This window comes from Melanerpes formicivorus, unplaced genomic scaffold (genome assembly GCF_026170545.1).
Source record: "Melanerpes formicivorus ecotype bairdi unplaced genomic scaffold, bMelFor1.0.p_v2 SCAF_1, whole genome shotgun sequence".
Taxonomy (NCBI): Eukaryota; Metazoa; Chordata; class Aves; order Piciformes; family Picidae; genus Melanerpes; species Melanerpes formicivorus.
The window spans coordinates 49,424,367-49,443,043 of NW_027142353.1; the positions used below are offsets into that span (position 1 = coordinate 49,424,367).

General features: G+C 43.3%; 1 protein-coding gene across 5 annotated transcripts; it reads right to left on the reverse strand.

Annotated features, from left to right (window-relative positions):
* Positions 1-2,630: 2,630 nt before the first annotated feature.
* Positions 2,631-17,488, reverse strand: SERTM1 (serine rich and transmembrane domain containing 1). Of its 5 annotated transcripts, none has more exons than XM_068142781.1 (3): positions 17,221-17,488; positions 10,084-10,183; positions 2,631-3,991 (listed from the first exon to the last, which is right to left on the reverse strand). In XM_068142781.1, the coding sequence occupies exon 3, from the start codon at positions 3,804-3,806 to the stop codon at positions 3,483-3,485; it is 324 nt and encodes a 107-aa protein (XP_067998882.1). In that variant the 5' UTR covers positions 3,807-3,991; positions 10,084-10,183; positions 17,221-17,488; the 3' UTR covers positions 2,631-3,482. The 5 variants fall into 5 exon arrangements, with proteins under 5 accessions (XP_067998882.1, XP_067998854.1, XP_067998890.1 ...); XM_068142753.1 differs by lacking the exon at positions 17,221-17,488 and adding an exon at positions 16,937-17,049; XM_068142789.1 differs by lacking the exon at positions 17,221-17,488 and adding an exon at positions 16,934-16,966.
* Between the last annotated feature and the right edge of the window lie 1,189 nt (positions 17,489-18,677).

The following is an 18,677-nucleotide window of genomic DNA, read 5'->3' on the forward strand; positions in this document are numbered from 1 at the left end:
ACATGCAAATGCATTCTGTTACTGGTTTGGGATTTGGAAGAGCTTTCATAAAGGACATAGCGTTTCCCAATAACTTTCAAATAGTTAATTCTTCAGGCTGGGTGCTTCCTGTTACTGCCACATCAGTTACACTTCCGGTGCCCGAAGTGTTCAACCCAGTAAGGTGATCACAGGAAACAGCATATTTCACACCCATAAATCCTGTGCCCTATAAAATCCATCTGCAGTCATTCTCTTCCTCTTTCTTCCCTCTCTGCTCTCATGGGAGATGCTCCCTATCAGGTAACAGTGAGGGAGTATCTCAAGGTCCCTTAGGTTTGGCTAGGCCTAATGCCAGGAGGAGAAGAGGGGAGGGGCAGTCTCAGACCTGGCCAGTCTGAGACTAGCCTAGCAGTGGGGCGGGAAGAAAGAGCCCTGCGTGTTTTGGGTACACCATCAGGTGGGGAGAAGGGAAGTGTTAGGAGGCCTTTGGATGTGCTGTGAGGGCTCTGTATGCTTTGTGATATCTTTGCCACTATGCTTTGCAATATCTGTAAAACATTAGTTCATTTTCCATTTAAACTTTCTGTCACTTTCCAATCCATTTGTGTGCCATTCTTTTGTCCCTCTTGGAGCAATAGAGGAACTGTCCAGCCTCAAACCAGGAAAATACAACATTCCAGAGACCACATATAGTCATCAAAACAGTTTGACCCAAAGAACCTGCTAGTTTAAATTGTTTATTAGTCAAAAAGTTCATTGACCTTTGTAAGGAGCTTATCACCACTGTACATCACTACCACTTACCATACTGTAGATTCTCTTTCAAAAATTGAAACCACCAACTCCAGCATCATCTATATGTTGTTTGGCATTAAGCAGCCGTGTTTCTAATAATTATATTTACACCAGGCTTTCTAAATGTCTCTTTGAAAGCCTGTGTAGTTAATGGCAGAATGTGTCTTGTTGATGAACACACTGACAGGGCTAATGGTTGAACTTGATCTTAAAGGTTGCTTCCAACCAAAATGACTCTATGATTCTATGACAGCTGGATGGGAGGCTATTTGTAACAAATCTGGCCAGGAGGTCTTCTGGAGCTCTCTAACTCATCAGCATGCTTGGCAGTAGCACCATGTGCAGGGTAAGATGTGGTCCTGTGTTCCTGCTGAGGCTGTCCCATCACCTGAAGCTGTGTGTGCTGCTATGCCCGCAACAGAAACAGCAGTGACATAGCCATACCCTTCCTCAGGGTCACCACAGAAACTTGGATCCTGCCATGACAGCGAAATTTGCATGGACTTGAGCAGCAAGACTGATATGCTCACATAATGCAGTAAGGACAGCAAGGACTTGCAGTGCACAGTGTGAAGCTGGGACCTTAGCAGGTAACACTTAACATTTTGAAGAATTTTTTGATCATTTGACTTGATTCCCAGCTGACTGCAGGACCCTGTTCACAATGCTGCTAGTTATTTTACTACAGAAATTGAGTGCTGGATTACATTCAGTGCAGTGGGAAATCCTAACCCTGAATATAGTATCACAAGGAGGAGTGAGATTGTGAAGCATCATCCATTCCTCAGCCCCTCATCTCTAGCCTCTCCTTACACTAATGGGGAAAAGGACAGAGTCACTGCCTTTTAGCATCCCATCTCTTTATACCCTGTGCAAGTACACCTTGCAGCTCCTGATGTTCAGAGCACAGGTCTACCTGGCCATTACCCAGATCCTTGCGTTTGTGCTCCACCTCAGCATGCATTTGTCATATTGTAGGAAAAAAATCTGTCCCAGAAGGTCCAAACTTGTACAAGGAATTTCTAGCCCTGCTCACGAGTACAAACCTCTCATGCCTAAAACACACTTTAGGACCTATTCTGGCTGTCATTCCATTCACAGATAATAGAATAGAATAAACCAGGTTGGAAGAGACCTTCAAGATCATCAAGTCCAACCTATCACCCAACACCACCTAATCAACTAACCCATGTAACCAAGCACCCTGTCAAGTCTCCTCCTGAACACCTCCAGTGATGGCGATTCCACCACCTCCCCGGGCAGTCCATTCCAATGGGCAATCACTCTCTCTGTGTAAAACTTCCTCCTGACCTCCAGCCTGAACTTCCCCTGGCGCAGCCTGAGACTGTGTCCTCTTGTTCTGGTGCTGGCTGCCTGAGAGAAGAGACCAACCTCTGCCTGTTTACAACCCCCTTCAGGTAGTTGTAGAGAGCAATAAGGTCACCCCTGAGTCTCCTCCTCTCCAGGCTAAGCAGCCCCAGCTCCCTCAGTCTTTCCTCACAGGGCTTGTGTTCCAGGCCCCTCACCAACTTCGTTGCCCTTCTCTGGACTCGTTCCAGCAAGTCAACATCCTTCCTAAACTGAGGGGCCCAGAACTGGACACAGTACTCAAGGTGTGGCCTAACCAGTGCAGTGTACAGGGGCAGAATGACCTCCCTGCTCCTGCTGGCCACACTGTTCTTAATGCAGGCCAGGATGCCATTGGCCCTCCTGGCCACCTGGGCACACTGCAGGCTCATGTTCATCCTACCATCAACCAGCACCCCCAGGTCCCTCTCTGCCTGGCTGCTCTCCAGCCACTCTGACCCCAGCCTGTAGCTCTGCATGGGGTTGTTGTGGCCGATTCAGATCTTTTAAAACAAAAACACTGGTTTGTACTGGCATTCAGTAAGACTAAGCTATAGCATGAGTGAAGGAGTTGTGTGGTATTTATGATTTAGCAGCAAAATCTGCCCTCTGAAGGAGCAAGTCATTAGGCAAATGAGATGCAACAGAGCCCAAAAATACCTGCACACATTCAGCAGTGAGCATTGCTATTGCAGTCACTTTACTAAGTTAAACAAGGAGACTCAGAACGAGAAATACAGAGACTTTATACAGAACAAGTTGGGAGTGCAAAGAAACAAAAGCTACATTCTTCAAGAAATGGATTGTAGTTGCTTTTTAAAAACATCAATAAATACTGGAGGAAAAAAAAAAAAGACCTGAAAATTAAAAAGAAAAAACCAAAAACCCTCCAACACCAACAACTTTAAATTTAAGCTGATTTTTTTATACTTTTGCAATAGTAATTTCATCCAGAAGTCCTTGGCTAATTGAAAAAAGAAGAAAGAAAAGTAGTCAGTGTATTACTGATATTACCAGAGAGGTCACAACTAGAGCAGAAAAATGACACATCCAGTTAGAACCGTATTACAATTTGGCAGAAATACTCTTGATGAACTCTGTATGTGCGAGAAAAAGACAGCATCACTATTACAGGCACGAAACAATGTTCAAATGCCATTGTTCGTTGTCCAAAATGAAAAGGAACATTAGTAAAAGGGGAAATTAAGACTAGAGAAGAAAAAATAAAACCCAACTAACTAAGGAAACTTTAAAAGCCACCTCTTCATAATAGTCTTCTAAGGCAAATGTTGCATGCACTACCTCCCCAAGAGCCTAGACAAAGCTCTTCCATTCCCTGTGTTTCCTTTCATTCAATTTCACGAAGAAAGGTTTGAAAGAGCAGAGTGCTGGGAAGAAATACTACAAACCTCTAAATTAGTGAAAGAACTTCCAGCATCACTATTATATTCTGGGTAGGAGGAACTGGATGAAATTATGTTTTTCAGCCTCTGAAGGGCAATGATTAATAGCAAAAGGAGAAATGCTAAGAGACTAAGGAATATAGAAACATATACGTAGACATTGGATAAACGGCCAGGCGATGAATCCACTGAAGTTGAAAGGGACGTGGGATACAGCTCCAGAAAAGTTCCATTTTCCATATTTCCTACAAATCCAGATGAAGAGTCAAGTTCTGACATTTTTGGGTTTGTGTTTTAAAAGTCACGACGGAGCTCAGATTCAAAGGCAGTTTCAGCGGCATAACAAGGGGTTCATTTTAGGCGACCATTTTTCCATCACAAGGAAGAGATGAGAAGCCAGGCAGTGATCAAATTTATCCTTTAGTGCTTAAGCTCAGGACAGTGTAAGTTGGTATTCTTCAGAACTAGAAGAGGAAGGGGGAAAAAAAAGGCAAAATTAATTTACTAGGACATAATGTGATCTAATGTGTGCCTGACAGAATCTAGCTCTTAAGAGTTACACGTTACTATCCCTTAGCAATAGGCGGCAATTCTGAAAGCATTAGCTCATTTCATATCTCTCTTTTCCAAAATTCAGGCATTAGGAGAAATCTTATCCATCAGTGAATTAAAATTGACCCTTCCCCACCGTGAGTTGTTTAACTGAAGGCTGGACAAGATGATCCTTGGGGTCCCTTTGAAACTGGCAGTCTGTGATTCTGTGAGATTCAGTAGGTAGAATCTAATCCTACATTTTTAAACCCCCTTATTTTCTATACCTCCAAAGTACATCTGTATTACTACATCAAACAGGTCAACGCTGTTTAGTGGTCTCGGGGTCAACTTGTGTGGCACGTTGTTGCTCAGCCTGGAGAAGAGGAGACTCAGGGGTGACCTTATCACTCTCTACAACTACCTGAAGGGAGGTTATAGACAGGCGGATGATGGTCTCTTCTCCCAGGCACCCAGTAGCAGAACAAGAGGACACAGTCTCAGCCTGCACCAGGGGAGGTTCAGGTTGGATATTAGGAAGATGTTCTATACAGAAAGAGTGATTGCCCATTGGAATGGGCTGCCCAGGGAGGTGGTGGAGTCGCCGTCATTGGAGGTGTTCAGGAGGAGACTTGATGGGGTGCTTGGTGCCATGGGTTAGCTGTTTGGGTGGGTTGGATTGGTTGATGGGTTGGACGCGATGATCTTGAAGGTCTCTTCCAACCTGGTTTGGTTTATTCTAAATAAAGGTTTATTCTAAATAAAGATGGTTAAATTCTTTAATCCCCATGTGATGACCAAATCACAGCTGCCTTTGGGAATGAATGATGGCACTGCTTGAAAATTGCTAGCTGGCCACATCCATGCCAGAAGCTGTGTTTGCAGATGCAGCAGGAGAGATGATGATAGGCCTATGCCCTGACCTTGATATAGTAGTATGTACACATCCATAATGTTTTCATGGATAAAAGGTTACATTCCAGATGTTGGTTTATTGTTTATTGACTTTATTGTTTTATTGCAGAACTTTCTGTAGTCTTAATCAAGCATCCCAATAGCCTGCAAAATATATGTAGGAGTTCAAAAGTGCATCTGCAAATACCAGATAAAAACATTTCTTACCTTGTAATAAGTATTTAGCCCCACAAGAAGCAGTTTTTATTGTACCTTGTGAAATAAATCACAACAGACTGAACAAAGAGAGATCCTTATGAGATTATATTCCTTTTGAACTGTCTTTAATTTAGCAATCCAAAAAGAACTAATAGAACAATATGTGTTCGTTTCATGTTCTGGAAGTAGTTAAGTCCGTTATAGCTAATTTATCCTTTTTAAAAGATAAGTTTTGATATATGTTTATTCTTGATTACTCATCATAATGAAAAGCAGAACCATTATTAATTGAATTGCTCTATAATTTGAAGAACGAATTCACATAAATTCTTTAACATGGCAGAAGTTAAAAGCCTTTAAATTCTTAACAAATTTGAAATCTGCTATGTTCTGCTTTTACCATTAACAGTTTTGGCCCTGGTACAAGGAAGAATTTTGGCATCAGACTTTCTTTGAAGTTAGCAGAAAATTTATGGTCTTATATAGGACTAATCAGAAGCTCACAGTTAAGCAGAGATGTGAGCATTCTGCTGGATCACAGAGCCTTTATAGGTCTTACAATGTCAACTCGGTTATTTTTAACTGACTGTTTTGTAGTGAGATCAGAGACACTGTACACTGTGATTCCAAATGACTGTGGCCCAGATCATAGTTGCCTCATTCACCCTGTGTAGCAATGTGATGTATAAATGAATCTCACCATAAAATGCAGCTTGTGCTAAACTGGCTCTTTGGGTAATATTTTAGGAAGAAAAAAATATATTAATATGTCTTAGTTTAATCAGACACTCAAAAATATGGACCTAAACTGTAAGATGCTACTCAACCTAAAATGGTTTTTACCAACTGTCTGTCACTTGTTGGAGTAAACCAACAGACTTAGAATACGAACATATCTGGTCCTGACATCTGAGTACAAAAGGTACAAAATGCACGCAGAAATAAAATGGATCTGATCCTGATGACATTCCCTGGTGCTGTCCCAACACTTCAATCCTGACAAAGAGAAGCCTGGATGGCTCAGCCAGTGGTGTGGGGTAGGGATGAAAACATCATTCTGGACCAAAATGTGGCTACACACTCCCAGGGCTGCACGAATCTCTGACATGCCACAAATCACATCTCCAAGCCTTCAACTGCCACAAGTAGTTTTATTCAGTGCACCACAGCTAACGCTTTAGCTCAAGTTCCTGCTTCTGCTAGGAGAAGAAGGTAAGTGGTGTGAAGTGAACCATTTTCCTCTCTTACCCTAGTCCTCCCAGAAGAATAGCCTCCAATAAAGCCAGATGTCATCTTCACCTTCTTGTTTAGTAATTTGTTTTGTGCATTTCTGAAAACAGAATAAACCAACACAGATTCTAGCCCAAACCTGGCCCTAGAAAAAAAGACTGGGAATTTTCTCACTGACTGCAAAGTATAATGGTGAAATTGAAAGTGGCTAACTGCAACAAACCTGTTGTCTTTCTCAGAGCCATAAATAAATCAAGGAATTGAAATAAGGAACTGAAGTTTTCAGATTCTGTAGTGGTTCCCTACCTTTCCCTCATCTAGTCTTTAAAATGCAACTTAGCTTGAGGCCAAAATTGAATTTAAAGTGCTGCTGCTGGAGAACTGGAGTTGAAGAAAAACTCTGATAGAAGAACCCTTCCCATATAACCAGTCCCAAAAAACTCCTGGGACATAACTTGGACCTTTCTGCTGGGAGACTAAGATGTATGTGGTGTACCTGGATCTTGGTTACTTTCTCAGAGGTACCTCTGCGATCCCAGGACAAGTCTGTGCAGCTTGTGGAAGCATTCTGAGTCATCAAATCTAGCCCCACCACTAAAAGTCCCAGCTCATACTCCTGTTTCCAACACAAGCTGAGTTTTCCCACTGCTGTTATTCCACAGTTACAAGCCTTGCTGCTCTGATGCACAATCTGGTTAGATGGATTCACTCATTTCAGCAAAACTACTCACAGTGCCAAGCACAGATGACACCATCACTCTCTGCTGCTTTCAGATGTACAAGATAGCAAGAACTTGATCAGTCCCCAAAAATAATGTCTAGCATATTTGTGTCCTCAGTATCAATCACTTTCCAGAGTGAGGAGAACCACTATTCCAAGGATTGGACTACCTGACAGATACTGTCAACAGGCCTAATTGGAATTTTTCATTTTGTCTTTTATCTTGTAGTAAGCAGAGAGAGGTAAATTTGCACTCACCAAAACCAGGGCAAACTGGGTAGGTGAGGGAGTAAGCAAGCTATCACTATGCAAGATGTAAATCCCAGGTACCATGCAGCATTGTGTCTGGGGAACCATGCCACAGTTAACAACTCTTTGCATCTTCAGTGGTACCTGTCACAAAACCTGGATTTTCTTTTCCAGAAAATGGAAACCTGGTGAGGAGCAGAGGCCTCATCAATTAGCCCTAGGCACCAAATTATATGTAACATTTGTAATTGAAACTGGAGCATCTCTGAGGCAGTAGTCATCTCCCAGTTCAGCCTAAAATGAATGATACAGGGCACTGCAGCACTCTCCAGGTTGGCATGCAATGAACAGAAAGCTTTTTCATAGTCCCAGTGTCATAAATCCTTTACCATCCAGTTGCCTGTGTTGGATTTCTCTGCATATCTTGATGCAACAATTCTGTTTCTCCAGGCTCAGTGAAATATAATTTAATGCAGCATGCTCACAATCACTGAAGCCCTAACAATTGAGAAATAGGAAGCAAAGATAAATCTGGTAGATTAATTTTCTTGAGACTTTATCAGCCGTAGATAAGTATTTTATTTTCTTGGTTCATCCTGGCCTTTTGTGACTACAAGCTGAGAAATACCTTGGCTGTTTCAAAGGCTTCAAAATGTTTCAGTAGAGATACAAAAGGACATAAACATAAACAAATAAATATTGTAAACAACTCCTAACAGAAAAGAGATTGATTTGTCTTTACCATAGTTACTACATTGACATCCCTCATCCCACCAGACATCAATATGCTGTTGGTTGTATTTGCCTTTATTCCCTAAGATTTTAAAACCTTTTTGTCTGATTTCAGCCCAGTGTATACAGAAAGGCAAAGGATAAGTGCATCAGAAGGATTAGATTTCCACCATCTTCAAAATTAGGGGTCTGTGAAGTGGGTCAGGGAGTTGCTTCCTGACCCAGTGTAGGACATTTGAAGAAGTTCACCCACATCAGATGTCCATGGATCCTGGCAGAAGCTGCCTCTGAACCCCAGACTTTGTTATCTTGCACAAACTGTCCTCCTGTGCATCCAGTTCCCATGCTTGAACATGTGTGTACCCAAGGGGACATGGGGACATGGAGACGAGGGTCAAAGAAGCACACTCACACTGGCTGAATGATGCATCCACAATGGATGACTTGAGATCATTCCCCTGACTGGGGGGATCTGGTGGCTAGCAGATGCTAGATAGCATTGAAATGACTGGATATTAGTCTGGCTCAGAAATGGCTAGGAAAGGGAGATGAGTTGCAAGGTGGATTATGGGTCTGTGCAAAAACTTCTTGCTCTGTATGGAGCAGACAGCTCTTTGTTTCAAGTAGGAGAGGGGAGACGGAGGATACACATTGAAGATGACATTGATGATCTCTATGAAAGAACTCACAAGTGTGTTCTCTGCTCTCTTTTGCCTTTTTGGCAAGATAAAGCCAGGAGTGTGCAGGTAAGGATATCATCCCCTCATGACCTGAAACTAGAACTGCCCTCTCCTTCACTCAGCATCAATGTAGGAAGAGCAGGAAGAGGACTGCAAGTTCCCAGGCAATACAGTGATACCAGTTCCAGGATGAAGCCTCCTCATCCCTAGATGTGTGTTGCGCCCCAAGTTCTATTATCATAGTAATTAATTCCACAAGCTGGCAGCAAGTTTTCAGTAGATCTATTAAAAAGATTAAGGTTTCTCACTACCTTTGCTAATTCAATATACATACACAAAGGCCAGCGAGCTTCTGACTCAATTCTTTCATCTTCCTTCTCACCTCCCTCATTTTCTACATTTATTTCCTTTAGCATGTAGGACTGTATCATCATGTATCATCCTTCCAACTAATATGTAACACAAAGCATTTAATGCCATTAAAAATCTTCTCATGCTCGTACTAAAGAACTGAATGAACTTTACAAACAGGGAACTCTTCAGCCTCGAAAGGCAATTTGCTCTAGACTTGAAAAATGTAGCAATTCAACATCAGGCAACTAAATTAGACAGTAGCTCTAGACAGCAAAGAAGTGAGCAGCATTTTATTCCACTGAAAATGTAAGTAGGAAAGACAAAGAATGATTGCTCACTTGGAATTCAGCAAAAATAGGATCCTTAATACTTCTTACTCTTGCATAAATGTCTTTGGCAATTAAAAGACCATAAGTAAATAGGATGCCTCTTTCTCCTGTTACAGACAGACCCTCCAGGAGCAAAAAATCCCATTATTACAGTGCCTAGGAAACAGGGTCAGTCACCAACTGACTCCATAAAATGGTGTACACGAGGAAAAGGAAAAACTATTTCCTGCCACAAGCAAACTTTTCCTTTTAATTTATGACCGAATTTCATTTCTTAATAATGATTTAATACAATTTAAATTTGTGACTTCTAAAATCCAAGAAGACAAGTGCCCAGGTGGTTTGGTCTCAGGTTAAAATAAGTTGTATTTTGTTAGGGGTTTTGTCTTAGACTGGGAAAAGGAAACTCTCAGAGCCATAATGATGCTTACATTAATTCAGATAGGAGCAAATGCTTGTACCATTTATATTTCCCATGGACCTGAAGATTATAGAGTTATTTATATCAATGTAAAGGAAAGACATCATGACCTGGAATCAGAACCAGGGCCTGTCAGTTGAATCTGCTTTTAAAAAGTAAGACAAAAACAAGCGAGGAGAATGAATTAAATACTTACAAGCAGGAAGGTATGGGGGATGCAAATCAAATGTCCAGTGCTCAGGATGTGGTTAGTTGTCACACCCAAATCTAATGAGGTTGCATACTGAGAAAAGCTCCTAGAAAAAAGGTAAATAAAAGCAGAAGAGTTTAGTAATAAAAATACTGAATTTGTAGTAAAACATAATAGAAAAACAAACAACCTAACTAACTAAAACATGAGGAAAAGTACTTAATTTTGCCTGCTCTCGGTGACAGGTATTTCATAAATAAACAAACCGATTGGAATCCTGGCTTGTTTTATTCCTGCTAGCCACATCATTCTGCTGTCCAGTTACAGCATGGCATACACAGTACCAAAGGTACCATCTTGATCCCTGCTGTACAGCTATGACTTAGTAACACTTTTCTCCTTTTGCAGAGTGCTCCAGGACCATGACAGCCCGCTGTCCCCTGGCACCTCTTTAAGCACTGGAGCACTGTGTCTGCACTCAAATTCATTTCACATTATCCCCTAAAGACTGCCAGGAATCAGGTCTTTCTGGATTATACACCATTATTTATTTATTCTCTTTTATTTCAGACAGCCTGCAATTTCAGTTCACTTACCTGAAACCTGCAAACTGAATACTGTATATGCGCAAGGACAAGTTGCAGATTTTTGTGTTCCTATGGTCACACAATACTAAAATTAAACCATGGTCCCTGAGCTGTTTTTAACAAAGCAAATTAAACTGATTGTATATGAAGAAACAATCACAGATGATGCAGATTAAAGCAAAAGTAAGGCCACTTTCAAAAAGATCCTCACCCCAGCCCTGGGGGAAAAAAAACCCGCTTGCACAATCATTATACATCTCAGAACTCTACCCTTTCAGCACGTTTGGTTTGAACTGCATTAGGGAAGCAGATCTCTGGGGATGAATGTTAATACATTGTTGTGTTGCTCTCATCTCTTCAATCACTGAATCACTTATGGTTTAAGCCTGTCCAAGTTCAGTAAAGAAAATTATCTAGTGCAGCTGTTAAAAGTCACCATTGTTGAAATCCAAATGTTTTGATAACATTGATTATATTAATGTTCCACCTCAAGGGAGCCAGATAGCTTCCTGGCCACCTCCCCATGCAGAAGGAGAGCTGGGAGGCTGCAGGTGAACCCTGAGGTCAGCTTCCCTAGGGGTGGACCTAGCATATCCTCTGGATGTGAGGACATGCACCCCATTGCTTTGACCAGAAACATGTAGGCTGAGGCAGGTGTGGCTACTGGCATGGAGAGGGGAGTGAAACAGCTCCTAGATATCCTTTCTCTGGCAATCTGTCTCCTGTAACAAAAAGCTGGATCCTTTGCCCTGTAATGGTTTTGTCTGTTTGTAGCAGTGATCCTTTCCTTTCCCTTTGTTTCTTCCCAAAAAGCTCTCCTGGAGGAAATAGGCATGGATCTCTGCAACAGGGACTGTATCTCCAAGCAATACAAATATAACAATTTTGCTTCTTTTCCAGACCTCTTTTGCCTCCGCAAATCTCTTCTTTAATCTCTCCCCCCACAGAGGGAGCAGTGCTCCTGCCCATTTAGCCCTTCATTCAATACAATGCCCCAATCCCCAGCAAGGTGAAGAAACAGAGTCTACCAAGTCTTGAGCTGATTAAACATGCCAGTGATGCAGTGCAGAACACAATACATCCTTTATCTTTAAATGTGTGCATTCATATTCAAATAGCAAGTGTACACAAAGAGATGGAGAGGTCTAAGATTTTAATTACCTTTGAAGAACACAGACATATTTGGACCAGACCATCAAGAAGCTTATCCACAGGAGATCTGTTGGCATACACAGTTGTATCCCAGAGTTCTTCATCCTTTTTGCACCAATTCAGTGCCCTTTATACCTACTTTCACAGTCCTAGCTGCAGCAGTAACCCACTGCTGAGGCTCACACTGGCTGTGCTCAGGTACAGCAAGATTTGTCCCAAACACTGTATTCCCATTGCCAATAAGATACTTGGGGAGCAGAGATCTATCTGATCCCTGTGTCTCTTAGGATGTGAATGGGGAAAGAAGTCTCTTGTACATCTGAGATCTCACATGGGGAAATGAGGCCCTCCTGGTCCTGTTTCCCATGAGACTGTGAGTCTGACTCTCACCCAAAGGACATACAATTGCCAGGGGAAAGTATTTATTTCCCACTTCTGTTGAAAATTTTTCATCAGCCTGCAATTTTTCATTGGGGAAAAAACAAACCAAAACACCAACGCCAAATGAACCCAAACCTCAGAACCCATTCTGTTATCATAGTGATGGGTCATATTTGGTCTCTCAGTGTCCAGTCCCAGCTTTATTCCATGTACTTTCACTGAGTAACTTCTGTTCCTGTTGGCTACTTTGAGACAAATTCAACCCCAGGCAAAAACCTCAATGACAGTCAAGCTTCTAAAGTTGAATAGTTTAACGACAGCAGATGATCAGGAAGAAGAAACACCAAGGTTCACAAAGCCATTTGGCTCCCCTTAATAGCTTTGGATCTTGGTAACTGATTTCTACAGTCAAACACAGCCACTAAGATATCACTGCCAAAGTAAAAGACCACAGGTACCCAGAAAGACAGCAGGCTGAAAGGAGATCCAGGACAAGGTTAGCCAGGGAAGAGGGTACAACTGACAGGTATCAGGGTTCCTTAATTACTACATTTTGTGGAATGACTTCTTGTTTGATTTCTTGCAATTCCAAATTTAAAAGGTGGGATGTTTTATTTGTTTGTTTGTTTGTTTGGGGGGTTTTTACGACAAAATTCATTGTAAGATGGAATGGTTACCCACTGGGCAAAAAGAAAGATTAAAAAATAATAATTAGTTTAAACCTGTTTCCCTCAGTGAGATAAGTATATGAAAGTATTTCAGCTGCTTCTGTCTTTCTGTCTCTTCTTTCATGGTTGAGTCATCCTGTCCCTGCTACCCTTCCATGCCTCTTGGGAGAAGATGCCATTCAGTATGTGTGAAGGGATGGTGGTGATGCAATTAATCTTAGAATAAACACAAGTTAATTAAGCTTTGCTAGTATGTGCCTGACTTTTAACATGGGGTCCTGATAACCACCTTTTGTATTTGAGACAAGCAGACCAGTGCTAGGCTCAATGCCTGGGGCCAAGCAGTGGGTGCAGCTGCACAGACTTCTCACAGGGCTCCTCCACTCAGAGCAACACCTACCAGATAAAATATCAAGCTCCAGGGCAAGTAGTTTGTTGTTATAAGAGCTTGCTTTCATCCTGTGTCACCTGTGAAGCTAACAACTGCAGGGCTCAGAACTCTCAGATTTAGCATCCCTCCAGGTAAAGGGGAAAAAACCCTGGACATATCAGGCACTACCTCCTTCACCTATCAGGAATACAGTTTGTGGACAAAATGGAAGTGAATGGATTTAAAGTCTCTATTGTCCCTGTCAGTGCTGTGGCACAGCATTCTGTCAATGCCAGATGACATGAATGTACACACAAGCATAGCTGAAAGCCTTTGTCTCTTGCACTTCACCTCCATGTTGAGGGCCCATCTTGGGAACCGTCTTGCAGACTTGTCAAGGGGCTCTGCTGAACAAAAAGTGACCCTCAACTTTACAATTCAATGGAATGATTATTCCTTAACTAATGAAGCTGTCACCCAGTAAGTGGAGTCCAGAGTAATAAGAAAACACTTTCCTATGGTAAAATACAGCTGACATGCTGGCTACAGTATATTTTATGAAAACAAAGTATATGGTTCATACCAAACCCAAAAACGTCAAGCAGATTTCATTTTAACCTCCTTAGAAATCTTGACACAACATAAAGCCAGCACAGAATTTTGTGCACTTGATTCAACAGAAACCTCTGCAAATGAATGGTTTGTTTCAGATTTTTTTCCTCCCTAAATAAGCAGATTCAGTACCAGATACGTCCTGTGAACTGAAATGTCAAGAGAATTTTAGGCACAGATGTGCTACCACAATAACTCCACTCACTGTGACTGCTTCCTGAATCAGGTGCCTCAGCCTGTAAGAAGACAGCCTTTCTCCTTCAGTTGTCTGTTTCCCCTCAATGGTAAAACAGAAAAGATCCGTATCCTCACACCATCCCACATGTGCTAATGCAGGCTGCAAGCCATCCCTTGACAAAGAGACCATGGCATTTTAAAAACTGTATTTATGTGCATAATATTTACATACTGACACTGCAAAACTGTCTGTGATAACTTAAGCAAAGATACAACACTGTTGCAAAGGGAGTTGCAGTGAACCACACTGTCACATGTAAGCATAAGGGTGCATGGTTGTACTTGAAATGCCATAAAAGAGCAAGTGAGGATAATACATACTATGGGAACAGAGTTTCTGCGGGTAGTAGATAGAGTGATCAGTGAAACATTGCCTCTCAGGTGTCCTAGCTTTAGAGGACACAGTTGCACTCAAACCCAGAGCCAGACTAATTCCAGTGACAGGAACCGTGGCAGCACAAGCGGGGACTTGTCTCAGCATCTCACCAGGCAGCCTCTGAAGGCATCAACACAAAAGCAAACATGCTGGATCATGTTAAGGAAATTAATGAAATGATGGGCAAGGTGCCTGCATGAAGCTGTAAGTGTGTACAAGGGAAGCTCAGGGAAATACAAAGATGATAGTTTGAGGGAGCCAGATGCTGAGAGCATGGCTTAATCAAAGCCCAGGGGATATATCTTGGTAAGGAAAGGTGGCACATCACATATGGTGAGGCTATCAAGGACACTTGAAAGCGAAGACTACAGCTGATGTGTCTGATGCAGGGAAGAAGAGGGAGCAGCAGCAGGAGTGGAAGAGGTAGCCTGCCGCTTCAGCTGCATCTCCTGAGGTTAGTTTTTGCAGCAGCACCATGGATTGACTATGCTGTAACAGAATTTCCTCTGTGCAAGCCAGGAAAAGGAGGTAACCACAGTCATGAAGACACAAGGGGAGGAGTGCTTGCAAGTAAGTGCAAATGAGGTGTAAATGTCTTGATTTATTTGTATTTAAATCCCAAGTCTCAAACTGATCAGAAACACCAGGTTTTTCAGTAACTTCTAGATGTACTCTACAGTTGAGTTAATTCCTCTTCTGCTTCTGCACAGATAGGGCACTAGGAGGAAAAATGCACTGCTTCCTGCCTCTGATGGGGAATTTACAGAATACAATTTATAATTTGCACTACACCAGTAAGACCCAATTATGGACCAAGACACTTGGCAGACACAAGCTGTCCCAGTCAGCCTTTATGTCTGAAAAGGTTAACAAAATGTAAATGGCAAAAAACTCCTAAGCCTGCTACATTCCTATACACACATTCACCAGTTTGGTGATAGTACTAGAGTAGACTTGGATGCTTGAATAACCCTCGTCAATTCAAGGTCCTACAGCATTTCTTCTGTTGATGGTAATGCACACATTGCAAGTAGCAGTCTGCAGGCAGGCAAGCCTGAATACTGGAACAGAGAAAAGTCAGGGACGCAAGAGAAAGATGCGTGTAACTTGCCTGCCTCTTGTTCCCCCACCTTGGGTGGTACAGATGTCTCAGCCTGAGTAGAAACTGGGGAAGCAAAACAGTCAGCAGCCAGTTTCAACCAGCAACAACCATTCTGTATTGTCCAGATTTTATACATTTCTTTTATTCAGCTTTCTCCCATCCTCCTATGATCACCTAAGAATTTAATTATACTCAGTATGCATTCCTAATTTTCTTTGCTTATGTAAGTGTTAAGCAATGTGGCAAATTGGTACCTGTACCACTCTTTCCACAATCTTTCTCTAACTGTTCAGTGTTTGCAAGGATTGGAAGAGTTTGCTTTACTTGCTTTCTGCCCTGAACTTCATTACCTGTACTGAGATGATGCTGTTACAGCTATCAAGTGTTTGAAAAGGGCACATATTTGTGCATCCATCCTGTTCTCTTTTTCCACATTGTGCTGTCTAAGCTCAGCTCTTCTCCTGGTACATCAGATAGGCGTTTTACAATTTATTTGCAGAGGGAGCAATTCCTTTTCTGTCATCTTCCTGCAAACAATGTGAAAAAGCACACGGGTGGCAATCTGCTTATGCCCACAGAGCCAAAAATGCTCTTGCATGGTGGTGACCCAATGCTCTGCACTACCAAACTCCCCAGGTCATAGCATCTCTTAGAAATGGAAACCAACCTGTGCCTCCTCTCTTTTGGCATCGCTCCTTCCCAAAGCAGCGCAACCCCGAGTGATGCTGTCCCCAGGCTCTCCCAGACCTCTCCACTCTTTGCCTCCAGCAAAGCCAATTTCTCCAAAACGAAGTGCTCAGTCAGTTCAAGCACTTTGATAACCCACGAAGTCAGTAAGGACAAAAATTAGTTCTTTCCGAAAAAGGTTTGGGAACAACGAAACACAGGCCTAACACATCCTCTGGGCTAAACACATGTGAAAATCAAATGCCCTTGATTACGACACACGAAAGACAGAACGTTCAGCAGGCTCTCCCGGAGCAGCGCCCGCCGGTGAGGCACGGCGGGCAGGAGCCGCTCCCTGCGCGTACAGCGGCTTCCCGAACCGCCGGGACCCGCTCCAGCGGGCAGGCACCGCTTAGCATCGGGCAACGGGAGGAAGCGACGCCGGGCGCTGCAGGAAACCGAGCAACAGTTCTCATCGGGTCGGTCAGCCCTACCCAGCGAGGCTCGGCTTAAACCGAGGGCGAGACTGAAGCGCACCGGGATTTAGTCAGTGGGGTAGAAAACCCACCCCAGTCCCAAACTGCCGACCTTCCTCAACAAGGAAGACGGCCAGACCCTGTCGAAATGCCTCGGCTTAGGGGTAACCTGCAGTGCTGCACCCCCCTGCCCACCCCGCCCCACCCCGCTGGGGTCAGCCCCGCTCACCACCTTCTGCGCCTAGCTCCAGATCCAGCTTCCGCCGACCCTGCCCGGCTCCGGCTCCCGCCGCCGTCCCGCACGGCCGCGAAGGAGCACCGCCCCCGACCCGCCCCCGGCCCCGCCGCGCTGCCAGCTCGGGGCGGGGGCAGCAGCTGTCCCTTGGATCGGTGCTGGGTGGGTTTGTGATGTTGCAGGGGCGAGGGAGCCAGGGGATACTTGCCAGCAGCACAGCATCTGACCTCCCCCCGCCTCCTCTCCCCGGTATATAGGTGCGGGTAAGGGGCTTCACTCACCTGGCGGGGGCGGCAAACCCCTCCGCCTCACTGCTATCAGGAGCGTGAAAGTCGCCGAAATTTATCCGGCATCACACAAATCCGTACTGACTCCTGGCTTCGACTGTCCCACGGCTGTCCCACATCATACACCGCTGAAATGCGTTGCGCTTAATACGACGAGGCGAGTCCTTCCCCAAAGAGAGGCCATGTGAAGTCTACATCTCACTGGGTCCGCGGGAAGTGTCCTTGCCCACAGCCCGAGGGTTTGGCCTAGGTGATCTTCAAGGTTGTTTTCAACCCAAGCCTTCCTACGAGCCTATGAAACGTCCAGGCAGAAAGGGCAGAGGGTCAGATGACAGCACCACCACCGGGAGGTGAGCATAAGGAAGGAGTGGGTTAGGAGTGGCTCCCAGGGAAGAGGAAACATGCACATGCCTTTCCCAAAAGTCTTCCAAGCTTCCAGGACAGCTACTAAGGTCCTCAAGGACACTTTAACATAATTTACATGGAAGCGAATTAATAGTCATGCTAAAACCAACGGATATAATGCCTATAAAGTCACATATAAATGAGAACAAAATCTGACTTCATTCATCTGGACACTGACATACCTACACATTACCATATATTCTAGAATCAAATATTGGGAATACACTATCTGAACAGGACACATTTCCCTCTGTGGACACTGTGGAAGGAAAGGCTCAGCTGCCTTCTGGTGTGCTTGTCTCATCCACTATGATTTTTTTGGCCAGATGACTTTACTGTGGGTTATAAATCAGTGATGAGCACTGTGAAGAGCAGATGGGGAGTTTAATGCACCCTCTGCAGCTCAGTCTTGTGTCTGGCTAATGTCCATGTGCAGCTCTGAAAAGGATGTTGGAAAAGGTTGTTCTTCATACTAAATTGCTCTTTGGGAGCCGTGCAGTTCATAATGTGCTGCAGAGGCAGTTCTGTGAGATGTGCTTTCTTTGATATAGTCTATACAGTTTCAGTAGAAGAGTAACTTGGGAAGCCATGAAACCAATTCTCTTTTGGAGGGAAAAAAAAAACCATGAATAAGTGAATAAAAGACAAATTCCAAAGTGAAAATAATTCTCAAGGAATGAACCATATTACTTCTTGATAATAACCTGTGAGTGTAGTGACATACAAAAGAAATGGGTTTGGCTTTCACGTGGCAAAAATGCCCTTTCCAAAGTTCACTTATGATAAAGGAAGGCTTTTTTATTGGTGTTGTTTTAGGGTTTTCTGTTTGTTTGGTTTCATTTTGCGGGGTTTTTTGACTTTTGTTGTTGTTGATGTTTAGATTTGTCTTCATGGGGTGGAAAGTCGCATGTACGGTATATGGACACAAAAATATTAGCACATTAATTAGTGCTGTAATATCCCTAACCTGCAAGCTGACCATTGGCTCAGCTCAACTTGCAGCTACTGCAGAAAAGGGTACATATGGCAGTGAACTTGCTGATTAC